General features: G+C 33.4%; 2 protein-coding genes across 4 annotated transcripts in view; both read right to left on the minus strand.

Annotated features, from left to right (window-relative positions):
• LOC139482692 (RUN domain-containing protein 1-like) overlaps window positions 1–13,136 on the minus strand; it is a 726,769-nt gene that overhangs the window by 616,546 nt on the left and 97,087 nt on the right. The gene's annotated exons all lie outside the window — the stretch shown is intronic.
• LOC139482685 (uncharacterized) overlaps window positions 1–13,136 on the minus strand; it is a 106,635-nt gene that overhangs the window by 77,506 nt on the left and 15,993 nt on the right. The window contains exon 5 of the mRNA XM_071266753.1: window positions 12,497–12,586. Coding sequence (XP_071122854.1) covers window positions 12,497–12,586 — 90 coding nt within the window. The remainder of the gene's footprint in view (window positions 1–12,496; window positions 12,587–13,136) is intronic.

Below are 13,136 nucleotides of genomic sequence, written 5' to 3' on the forward strand. Positions count from 1 at the left end.
TTTGCTAGATGAGATACTATTCTCTTTAGAAATAACAATGTTTCTTGGATACTATGCATTCTAATTTCAAAGAAAATAGGGGGCCAGTTGCAATAGCTTATCGTACCTTGTCCTTTGTAAATATCTTGCTTTATTTGTGTACCAGGTTCAAACTGAAAATACCTCACTGTATCTGCATATGTATATAAAATACTGTACACAGGTTTACTTTTTTTTTTAATTAAACGTGGAAAAATTAATCAAAATATCAAAATTGAGGTTACATTTATAACTAACAAAAACTTTGAGAGCATTGTTACTAAAGCTACAAATAATGTCTCAAATATTTGTGTTTGCATGCACTGAAAAAAATCATTATCCTTTACTAAAGAAGTGCATTTATATATATGTTTATCACATACTTACATACATATAGATTCTTACATAGATAACAGTGGATTATCTGATATTATCCAATCAAGATAGTTATATTTAAGAAATAATTCCTTCATGTCATGCTCTATGCTCATTTTAACATGGGTAGGCATTTTATTTGTCGATATTTTACACTGAGCGTAAGCGAGGTGTAAAATGTGGTCAAATATAATGCCTACCCATGTTAAAATGAGCATAGAGCATGACATGAAGGAATTATTTCGATTCTAATAGGACAAATACAGTATTTTTATAGGTCGAGGCGTACGAAATTACTGTAAAAATGTTTGGCTGTTCCGGTTCCTCCTCGAGGAGTCTGTGCATTGCATTTCATATTTGATAAGTTTAAAAGCTACGAGCAGGGTAAATATATGTTGTTTCATAAAAAAATATAATAACAGTTTACGTTAGCTGCTTAACTGTATATATCTTAAAGGATAACAATGGAAATAACATTAATAGAAACAGTAAGGTCGTGCGCATGTGCCAAACATATTTTGTACTTATTAGAACACGGCTTTGTTTACAAAGCGTAATAAGGACGTCATATTAGAATATCAATTTAAAAAGTCCAAGCCTCGGCGACACTTTAAAATTTATAATTGAACTATCGAGATTGGATAAAGTCGATTATCCACGAGTAACTATGTGAGAATCTGTTTCTTTAACGATTAAAAATAATAAATTTTCTTTTTTTGTTAAAACGAAAATCCCCTTCGTCTGCCTTTCACATTCCACGACAGGTTCGCCAATAACGCTTGTCTGATTGTCCGGTACCAGAGGAAAAGAAGGTCGGACAAGTAAAAGCTGTATCAAGCTTGTCCGTCAGGACAAGTTCAATTATAATTTTGCAGAAAATAAATTTATAATAATCCAACTTTGATGAACAAAGTAATTATAAACAAAAAAACAAGAAAACAAATATTAATTTGACATGTGTCTGTATTCTGTTTATTCAAATGCAAAATCGTTTTCTTCTTCTTTTTCTACTTGCAATCGATAATTTTTAACTGGTCCTTTGTCAGGTACATTTTAAAAGGTAAAAGGTATACTATTCTTGGAAACCAGTCTAACTGATCCGAATCAATGATGCGCTTTGTAGATAAGGTAACTTCACAGGACAGTTCTTCACCTCGACAGGTTTAGCTCCAAGTTTAATAGACAGTGTGGCACCGTAGGAGATCTATTTAGTAGTCATGATTGATAGACAGTTTGGCAAGGCAGGAGACACTTCGGGACCAAAACAAATCAGTACCTCATTTTGCTACCTTATTCTGTTCCTTATAATACATACCATACCAGTAATTTTTTTACAAAAATATTTTTTTTTTATTTACCATAAAATTCACAAAATCATATTTGATCATAAGTAGAAAAAACAATACTTGCAATATAGTGACCTATAGTTGTAAATTTCTGTGTCATTTGGTCTCTTGATAAGAGTTGTCTCATTGGCAATCAGACCTTATCTTCTTTTTATTGATTGTATTTGAATACACTTTTTTCGACTTAGAAAAATATAGGATACAAATGAAATGTCAAATGAGTGTACAGGCCTATCAGATGGTGCCTCATATGCAGAGTCTGATGAGACTAGCATTGATGAAAACTAGAACATAAGTCCTGTGACATGACTAGATTCAGTTGTACCCTTCTGGAGCACCTGAGATCACCATACCTGCCAACTTTTGAAAATGGCCATGGGGTTTTTGTGCGCGGCACCATTTTTGAGGGTAGAATTTTTCACGGCATTTTATCGTGTGATGATCTGGCTCCTAAAAATGTCTGACATACTTCTTTTTTGGGGGGTGATAGTTGAAGATGCTATTATAACCTATCTTTTTTTAAATTGTTTGATTGTTGTATTCTTTTTGTTGAGATAAACACCAGTAAGATGACTTTATGTTTGTTTGATACATTGTCAAAAAATAAAAAAAGAGCAATAATTTTAATAATTTAATAACAAAAAAAACAGCAATATATGAGGGTCTGGAATGGGGGGGGGGGGGGGTCTGTTGTTCTCTAAACATTTAATTTTCACCCCTTTTTTCTCTAATCTTCAAAAAATTAACCTCATTTTTCTCTAATCTTCAAAAAATTTGACCACCCATTTCTCAAATTTTCATTTTTTTTTGCCCGTTATTCCCTTATCTTCATTTTTTAAGGGCATTATATTCTTTAATCATTTAACCCCATCCAAACCCTCATATTATATAGATCAATATCACAAGCAGTACTAGAATGTTTGGAGACATCATTAAGGCCACCGTGGTCAACTTTAAAGTCTCTGTTGCAAACTTTACAAAAGGCATTCGACAATCCTAACGACTAAACATTGATTTAGACAACCAGCCCCTGTACTTGACATCATTCTCCCATTTCTCTAAGTATTTGCACGAGGCAACACGCTTTTTTTTCTTAGGCGGTGACAGAACTATTTTGCAAGTGATAACTCGGCCATCATGATTCCAATTTTTATAAATTTAACACCCAAGCTAAAAAAAAAACAACTCAAAATTTTGATTCTTTGATTGTTTACTATGCCGACATTAATCAACTGGTGAATGCGTGATCACTAAATTTTGATTGAAATTTGTCAGACACGATTTGTCTCCCTTGGGAAAATCGGGACAGAGGGTCAAAATCGTGTAGTACACGCCTAAATCGTGAAAGTTGGCAGGTACGGATCACCCCTAGTTTTTTGATGGGGTTCAAGTTGTTTATTCTTTGGTTTTCTGTGTTGTGTCATGTGTGCTGTTGTTTGTTTGTCTTTTTCATTTTTGGCCATGGCGTTGTCAGTTTGTTTTGGATTTGTGGGTTTGGCTGTCCCTTTGGTATAGATCTTTCGTCCCCCCTTTTTTTTTGTACTTGACTCATATTTTTGAAAACTATTTCACAAGAAAAAGATCAAATTCTGTTCTATTGTTTAAATTCGTTTTGTTCCTTTAATCATCTTAAGATGTAACCAGATGCTCCGCAGGGCGCAGCTTTATACGACCGCAGAGGTTGAACCCTGAACGGTTGGGGCAAGTATGGACACACCATTCAAGCTGGATTCAGCTCTAAATTTGGATTGTGATTAAATAGTTGACACAGCATAGGTTTCTGACACAGAATGAATGTGGTCTAATGAACTTAAAAATTTTTTTTTGCCTTTGAGCAATTCACTATGCTGTTGAATATTAATCCTCTCAAAAAAATGTTTGAAGAAATTTTCTTTTTATTTATGAAATCTGAAATGAAAAAAATTGACCCCCCAATTTTTTTTTCAGATCCCCCTTTCCTTTATTTCAAAACTGATCTCAATTCAAATTTCTAATGAAGTTTGCAACAATAACTACTCATTTAAATACATCATAAAATATTAAAATGTAAAAAAAGTGCTTGTTATCACTGAATGGTAAAGATTGTTTTAATCTATCAGTTGGTAGTAAAAGTGAATAATGAATATACATTGTATATTGTATAAAACATTGATTTAAGTTGATTCAACTACTATTCTGGACAAAGAAAGATAACTCCAATTGAAATCCAATTGGAATTTCTTGCTATTGCACAATATTGTGCAATTAGATATTTCTTGCTATTGTGCAATACTGTGCAATTGAAAATATTTGCTATTGCACAATACTGTGCAATTGAAGATTTCTTGCTATTGCACAATACTGTGCAATTGAAGATTTCTTGCTATTGCTGAATACTGTGCAATTGAAAATTTCTTGCTATTGCACAATACTTAATATAATAATTTTTGATCCTGATTTGGACCAACTTGAAAACTGGGCCCATAATCAAAAATCTAAGTACATGTTTAGATTCAGCATATCAAAGAGGCCCAAGAATTCAATTTTTGTTAAAATCAAACTTAGTTTAATTTTGTACCCTTTGGACTTTAATGTAGACCAATTTTAAACGGGACCAAAAATTAAGAATCTACATACACAGTTAGATTTGGCATATCAAAGAACCTCAATTATTCAATTTTTGATGAAATCAAACAAAGTTTAATTTTGGGACCCCGATTTGGACCAACTTGAAAACTGGGCCAATAATAAGAAATCTAAGTACATTTTTAGATTCAGCATATCAAAGAACCCCAAGGATTCAATTTTTGTTAAAATCAAACTAAGTTTAATTTTGGACCCTTTGGACCTTAATGTAGACCAATTTGAAAACGGGACCAAAAATTAAGAATCTACATACACAGTTAGATTCGGCATATCAAAGAACCCCAATTATTCAATTTTTGATCAAATCAAACAAAGTTTAATTTTGGACCCTTTGGGCCCTTTATTCCTAAACTGTTGGGACCAAAACTCCCAAAATCAATACCAACCTTCCATTTATGGTCATAAACTTTGTGTTTAAATTTCATAGATTTCTATTTACTTATACTAAAGTTATGGTGCGAAAACCAAGAATAATGCTTATTTGGGCCCTTTTTTGGCCCCTAATTCCTAAACTGTTGGAACCAAAACTCCCAAAATCGATCCCAACCTTTCTTTTGTGGTCATAAACCTTGTGTCAAAATTTCATAGATTTCTATTAACTTAAACTAAAGTTATAGTGCGAAAACCAAGAAAATGCATATTTGGGCCCTTTTTGGCCCCTAATTCCTAAAATGTTGAGACCAAAACTCCCAAAATCAATCCCAACCTTCCTTTTGTGGTCATAAACCTTGTGTTAAAATTTCATAGATTTCTATTCACTTTTACTAAAGTTAGAGTGCGAAAACTAAAAGTATTCGGACGACGCCGACGACGATGCCAACGTGATAGCAATATACGACGAAAAATTTTTCAAATTTTGCGGTCGTATAAAAATGAAGAATCTACATACACAGTTAGATTTGGTATATCAAAGAACCCCATTTATTCAATTTTTGATGAAATCAAACAAAGTTTAATTTTGGACCCCGATTTGGACCAACTTGAAAACTGGGCCAATAATCAAGAATCTAAGTACATTTTTAGATTCAGCATATCAAAGAACCTAACTGATTCATTTTTTGTCAAAATCAAACTAAGTTTAATTTTGGACCCTTTGGACCTTAATGTAGACCAATTTGAAAACGGGACCAAAAGTTAAGAATCTACATACACAGTCATGACAGTTAGATTTGGCATATCAAAGAACCCCAATTATTCAATTTTGATGAAATCAAACAAAGTTTAATTTTGGACCCCGATTTGGACCAACTTGAAAACTGGGCCAATAATCAAGAATCTAAGTACATTTTTAGATTCAGCTTATCAAAGAACCTAACTGATTCATTTTTTGTCAAAATCAAACTAAGTTTAATTTTGGACCCTTTGGACCTTAATGTAAACCAATTTGAAAACGGGACCAAAAGTTAAGAATCTACATACACAGTCATGACAGTTAGATTCGGCATATCAAAGAACCCCAATTATTCAATTTTGATGAAATCAAACAAAGTTTAATTTTGGACCCTTTGGGCCCCTTATTCTGTTGGGACCAAAACTCCCAAAATCAATACCAACCTTCCTTTTATGGTCATAAACCTTGTGATTAAATTTCATAGATTTCTATTTACTTATACTAACGTTATGGTGCGAAAACCAAGAAAAATGCTTTTTTGGGTCCCTTTTTGGCCCCTAATTTCTAAACTATTGGGACCTAAACTCCCAAAATCAATACCAACCTTCCTTTTGTAGTCATTAACATTGTGTTTAAATTTCATTGATTTCTATTTACTTAAACTAAAGTAATTGTGCGAAAACCAAGAATAATGCTTATTTGGGCCCTTTTTTGGCCCTAATTCCTAAACTGTTGAAACCAAAACTCCTAAAATCAATCCCAACCGTTCTTTTGTGGTCATAAACCTTGTGTCAAAATTTCATAGATTTCTATTCACTTAAACTAAAGTTATAGTGTGAAAACCAAGAAAATGCTTATTTGGGCCCTTTTTGGCCCCTAATTCCTAAAATGTTGGGACCAAAACTCCCAAAATCAATACCAACCTTCCTTTTGTGGTCATAAACCTTGTGTTAAAATTTCATAGATTTCCATTCACTTTTACTAAAGTTAGAGTGCGAAAACTAAAAGTATTCGGACGACGACGACGACGCAGACGACGACGACGACGCAGACGACGACGTCAATGTGATAGCAATATACGACGAAAATTTTTTCAAATTTTGCGGTCGTATAAAAATGAAGAATCTACATACACAGTTAGATTTGGTATATCAAAGAACCCCATTTATTCAATTTTTGATGAAATCAAAAAAAGTTTAATTTTGGACCCCGATTTGGACCAACTTGAAAACTGGGCCAATAATCAAGAATCTAAGTACATTTTTAGATTCAGCATATCAAAGAACCTAACTGATTCATTTTTTGTCAAAATCAAACTAAGTTTAATTTTGGACCCTTTGGACCTTAATGTAGACCAATTTGAAAACGGGACCAAAAGTTAAGAATCTACATACACAGTCATGACAGTTAGATTTGGCATATCAAAGAACCCCACTTATTCAATTTTGATGAAATAAAACAAAGTTTAATTTTGGACCCCGATTTGGACCAACTTGAAAACTGGGCCAATAATCAAGAATCTAAGTACATTTTTAGATTCAGCTTATCAAAGAACCTAACTGATTCATTTTTTGTCAAAATCAAACTAAGTTTAATTTTGGACCCTTTGGACCTTAATGTAGACCAATTTGAAAACGGGACCAAAAGTTAAGAATCTACATACACAGTCATGACAGTTAGATTCGGCATATCAAAGAACCCCAATTATTCAATTTTGATGAAATCAAACAAATTTTAATTTTGGACCCTTTGGGCCCCTTATTCTGTTGGGACCAAAACTCCCAAAATCAATACCAACCTTCCTTTTATGGTCATAAACCTTGTGTTTAAATTTCATAGATTTCTATTTACTTATACTAACGTTATGGTGCGAAAACCAAGAAAAATGCTTATTTGGGTCCCTTTTTGGCCCCTAATTCCTAAACTGTTGGTACATAAACTCCCAAAATCAATACCAACCTTCCTTTTGTAGTCATTAACATTTTGTTTAAATTTCATTGATTTCTATTTACTTAAACTAAAGTTATTGTGCGAAAACCAAGAATAATGCTTATTTGCGCCCTTTTTTGGCCCCTAATTCCTAAACTGTTGAAACCAAAACTCCCAAAATCAATCCCAACCGTTCTTTTGTGGTCATAAACCTTGTGTCAAAATTTCATAGATTTCAATTAACTTAAACTAAAGTTATAGTGCGAAAACCAAGAAAATGCTTATTTGGGCCCTTTTTGGCCCCTAATTCCTAAAATGTTGGGACCAAAACTCCCAAAATCAATACCAACCTTCCTTTTGTAGTCATAAACCTTGTGTTAAAACTTCATAGATTTCCATTTACTTTTACCAAAGTTAGAGTGCGAAAACTAAAAGTATTCGGACGACGACGCCAACGTGATAGCAATATATGACGAAAATTTTTTCAAATTTTGCGGTCGTATAAAAAGGTTATTTTTAGTAAAAAAAATTTGGACAAGTAACAATTTCATTCGGATAAGTAAGTTTTGGTATGTACTTGTCCTACTGGACAAGTTGAAAAACTAGAGGCTCTAAAGAGCCTGTGTCGCTCACCTTGGTCTTGTGCATATTAAATAATGGACACAGATAAATTCATGACATAATTGTGTTTTGGTGATAGTGATGTGTTTGTAGATCTTACTTTACTGAACATTCTTGTTGCTACAAATATCTCTTGTCTATAATGAACTTGGCCCAGTAATTACAGTGGAAAATATTTTCTACAAATTTACAAAAATTTATGAAAATTGTTAAAAATTAACTATAAAGGGCAATAACTCCTTAAGGGGTCAATTGACTATTTTGGTCATGTAAACTTATTTGTAGATCTTATTTTGCTGAACGTTATTGCTGTATACAGTTTATCTCTATCTATAATAATATTCAAGATAATAACAAAAAACGGCAAAATTTCCTTAAAATTACCAATTAAGGACAGTAACCTAACAACGGGTTGTCCGATCCATGTGAAAAGATCAGGGCAGATAGATCTTGACCTGATAAACAATTAAACCCTGTCAGATTTTCTCTTAATGCTTCGGTTTTTGAGTTATAAGCCAAAAACTGCATTTTACACCTATGTTCTATTATTAGCCGTGGCAGCCATTTTGGTTGATTGGCCAGGTCACACCACACATTTTTTAAACAAATTACCCCAATGATGATTGTGGCAAAGCTTAGTTTAATTTGGCCCAGTAGTTTCAGAGAAGAAGATTTTTGTAAAAGATTACTAAGATTTACGAAAAAATGGTTAAAAATTGACTATAAAGGGCAATAACTTCTTCAGGGGTCAACTGACCATTTTGGTCATGCTGACTTATTTGTAAATCTTACTTTGCTGAACATTAATGCTGTTTACCGTTTATCTCTATCTATAATAATATTCAAGATAATAACCAAAAACAGCAAAATTTCCTTAAAATTACCAATTCAGGGGCAGCAACCCAACAACAGGTTATCCGATTCATCTGAAAATTTCAGGACAGGTAGATCTTGACCTGATAAACACTTTTACCGCATGTCAGATTTGCTCTAAATGCTTTGGTTTTTGAGTTATAAGCCAAAAACTGCATTTTACCCCTATGTTCTATTTTTAGCCATGGCGGCCATCTTGGTTGGTTGGCCGGGTCACGCCACACATTTTTTAAACTAGATATCCCAAAGATGATTGTGGCCAAGTATGGATTAATTTGGCCCAGTAGTTTCAGAGGAGAAGATTTTTGTAAAAGATTACTAAGATTTACGAAAAATGGTTAAAATTGACTATAAAGGTCAATAACTCCTAAAGGGGTCAACTGACCATTTTGGTCATGTTGACTTATTTGTAAATCTTACTTTGCTGAACATTATTGCTGTCTACAGTTTATCTCTATTTATAATAATATTCAAGATAATAGCCAAAAACAGCAAAAATTCCCTAAAATTACCAGTTCAGGGGCAGCAACCCAATAACGGGTTGTCAGATTCATCTGAAAATGTGAGGGCAGATAGATCTTGACCTGATAAACAATTAAACCCGTCAGATTTTCTCTTAATGCTTCGGTTTTTGAGTTATAAGCCAAAAACTGCATTTTACACCTATGTTCTATTATTAGCCGTGGCAGCCATTTTGGTTGATTGGCCAGGTCACACCACACATTTTTTAAACAAATTACCCCAATGATGATTGTGGCAAAGCTTAGTTTAATTTGGCCCAGTAGTTTCAGAGAAGAAGATTTTTGTAAAAGATTACTAAGATTTACGAAAAAATGGTTAAAAATTGACTATAAAGGGCAATAACTTCTTCAGGGGTCAACTGACCATTTTGGTCATGCTGACTTATTTGTAAATCTTACTTTGCTGAACATTAATGCTGTTTACCGTTTATCTCTATCTATAATAATATTCAAGATAATAACCAAAAACAGCAAAATTTCCTTAAAATTACCAATTCAGGGGCAGCAACCCAACAACAGGTTATCCGATTCATCTGAAAATTTCAGGACAGGTAGATCTTGACCTGATAAACACTTTTACCGCATGTCAGATTTGCTCTAAATGCTTTGGTTTTTGAGTTATAAGCCAAAAACTGCATTTTACCCCTATGTTCTATTTTTAGCCATGGCGGCCATCTTGGTTGGTTGGCCGGGTCACGCCACACATTTTTTAAACTAGATATCCCAAAGATGAATGTGGCCAAGTATGGATTAATTTGGCCCATTAGTTTCAGAGGAGAAGATTTTTGTAAAAGATTACTAAGATTTACGAAAAATGGTTAAAATTGACTATAAAGGTCAATAACTCCTAAAGGGGTCAACTGACCATTTTGGTCATGTTGACTTATTTGTAAATCTTACTTTGCTGAACATTATTGCTGTCTACAGTTTATCTCTATTTATAATAATATTCAACAGTCAGGGATATAACTCTATAGGGTTATTACAGGAAAATAACATACATTTGTTATTGTGGACTAAAAAATCAAAGAACTGTGATAACATACGTATGTTACATGTTTCAAAGGAACAATATACATCATAAGTTAAGTTAAAATGTATACAAGTTCTATTGATATTACTATTGTCTTTATGTATACTTAACTATTGAAAGATATAACAGTTCATAGTTTGCCAATTTTGAATAGTACACCTATATGTTATTACAGAAAAAATATGCCTGTAATAACTAAAGGGTGTTATCACAGCTTCTCTATATCACTTCAAAGCATTTGCTCAGACATAAATCATGCTTAATTACAATGTATTTAAATTTATTGTAAGAAATAATGACCAGAGCATGTAATGAGGTTCTGCGCAAGTTTCTCAGTAATTCCCAAGTGTCTTATATAATAAGTTCCATTCCTTTAATAACTAAGCCTTGTTATCACAGCTAAGTTAATTCCTAAATAGCCTTGTCTCATTGATTAACCATGGTTAATCAAAAATGTATTAATTCAATTTAAAAATTAATTATCAAGGCTATGCATTTAGTTTCTGCGCAATGTCTCAAGAGTTCCCTAGAGTCCACTGTAGATTAAATAATTTTACAAATAACAAACATATGTTATTACAGATTTAGAAAATTTAAAGAAAAGTATCTGTAATAACACACATCAGTTATTTTCTGTAATAACCCTATAGAGTTATATCTCTGACTGTTCAAGATAATAGCCAAAAACAGCAAAAATTCCCTAAAATTACCAGTTCAGGGGCAGCAACCCAATAACGGGTTGTCGGATTCATCTGAAAATGTGAGGGCAGATAGATCTTGACCTGATAAACAATTTTACCCCATGTCAGATTTGCTCTAAATGCTTCGGTTTTTGAGTTATAAGCCAAAAACTGCATTTTACCCCTATGTTCTATTTTTAGCCATGGCGGCCATCTTGGTTGGTTGGCTGGGTCACGCCACACATTTTTTAAACTAGATACCCCAATGATGATTGTGGCCAAGTTTGGTTTAATTTGGCCCAGTAGTTTCAGAGGAGAAGATTTTTGTAAAAGTTAACGACGACGGACGACGCCGGACGACAGACGACGGACGACGACGACGACGACGCCGGACGCCGGACGCCAAGTGATGGGAAAAGCTCACTTGGCCCTTCGGGCCAGGTGAGCTAAAAAGTTATTGTAGAGGCCTGTCACGAATGTTGTCAATTTCATTAACACCTGTTAGCATATTTTGATTCATCCAGTTAGCTAGAAAGGTTATGTCTTATGACCCTTAAAATCATCCAATGATCTGTTGAGATCACCGGAAACCACACCTTGATTAAATTTTTTTTATAAAATGGGTTCGAAAAGGGATAAATTTCCATAGAATTAGAGAAACATTTAAATCAATCTTTTCATACACTGATACATAATGCACATATTTTGCTTAAATAAAAGGAGATGTGATATATAAACCAAAAAGACAGCAAGCCAACAAAACAAATACCAAAAAACTATATCCAAACAGATGAGTACACAGTTTTCAAACATTTTTCTTTCACATATGCCAACATCTACATTAGGCAACAAACTTGGAAGTGTCAACTTACATGGTTAACTGGCAACACGTATCACATATGCCAACATCTACATTAGGCAACAAACTTGGAAGTGTCAACTTACATGGTTAACTGGCAACACGTATCACATATGCCAACATCTACATTAGGCAACAAACTTGGAAGTGTCAACTTACATGGTTAACTGGCAACACGTATCACATATGCCAACATCTACATTAGGCAACAAACTTGGAAGTGTCAACTTACATGGTTAACTGGCAACACGTATCACATATGCCAACATCTACATTAGGCAACAAAATTGGAAGTGTCAACTTACATGGTTAACTGGCAACACGTATCACATATGCCAACATCTACATTAGGCAACACGCTTGTAATTGTCAACTTTGTTAACTGACAACAAATACCACATAGAAAACTAAAGGCTTGTAACTTCTTTGTACCAAGTCTGTTGTGACTCCAATAATCTGTGACATATTTGTGAATATCTCTTTTTTATTAAGAAAAAATATCTACCTTAAGGAAGTCCATCACTTCTTTCTTCTTCCTTTTTCTCACTTCAGAATCATAGCTTTCTATTGTTACCATATCATAAGGAGTCTGACCCTGAAATACAATCAAATAATCTTTCATCAATCAAACACATATACATCTTCTTTTATTTTATAAACTGTAAAACAATAAATAATAGCTAATTGTTGAATAAATTTTACCTGTCTATACTATTAAACGAGAAGACCTCATTTTGTGTGTCGCTTCTCTTCCTTCCACAATAAATTCAGCTTCTGTGTTCTTTAGGTAACATACATAGTCGCATTTGTCATCCATTCTTATGACTATTCAGATTAAGTTATTTTGGGAGAAAAAAAAACGACAAAATAGGTGTCCGGATATTGTTTCTGTTATCAGACTAACTTTTAGTCATGGATAAGACTTCCGGTTTTAAACGTGCACAAGAAAACCAATCGTATGATAGATTACAAAAATGAAAAATAAATAAGCCAATCAGAGCGTTCTCCTTATAATGGTTTTTAGGTCGCAAGAACCACAACTATCATACCTCCTTAGAGACAATTATGTTTTCGCGTTTATCCACGTGTAAACTACGATTATATTACTATAATATACAGAGACTCTCTGTATTCTGTCTACCTTT

The sequence above is a fragment of the Mytilus edulis genome, chromosome 7 (assembly GCF_963676685.1).
Source record: "Mytilus edulis chromosome 7, xbMytEdul2.2, whole genome shotgun sequence".
Classification (NCBI taxonomy): domain Eukaryota; kingdom Metazoa; phylum Mollusca; class Bivalvia; order Mytilida; family Mytilidae; genus Mytilus; species Mytilus edulis.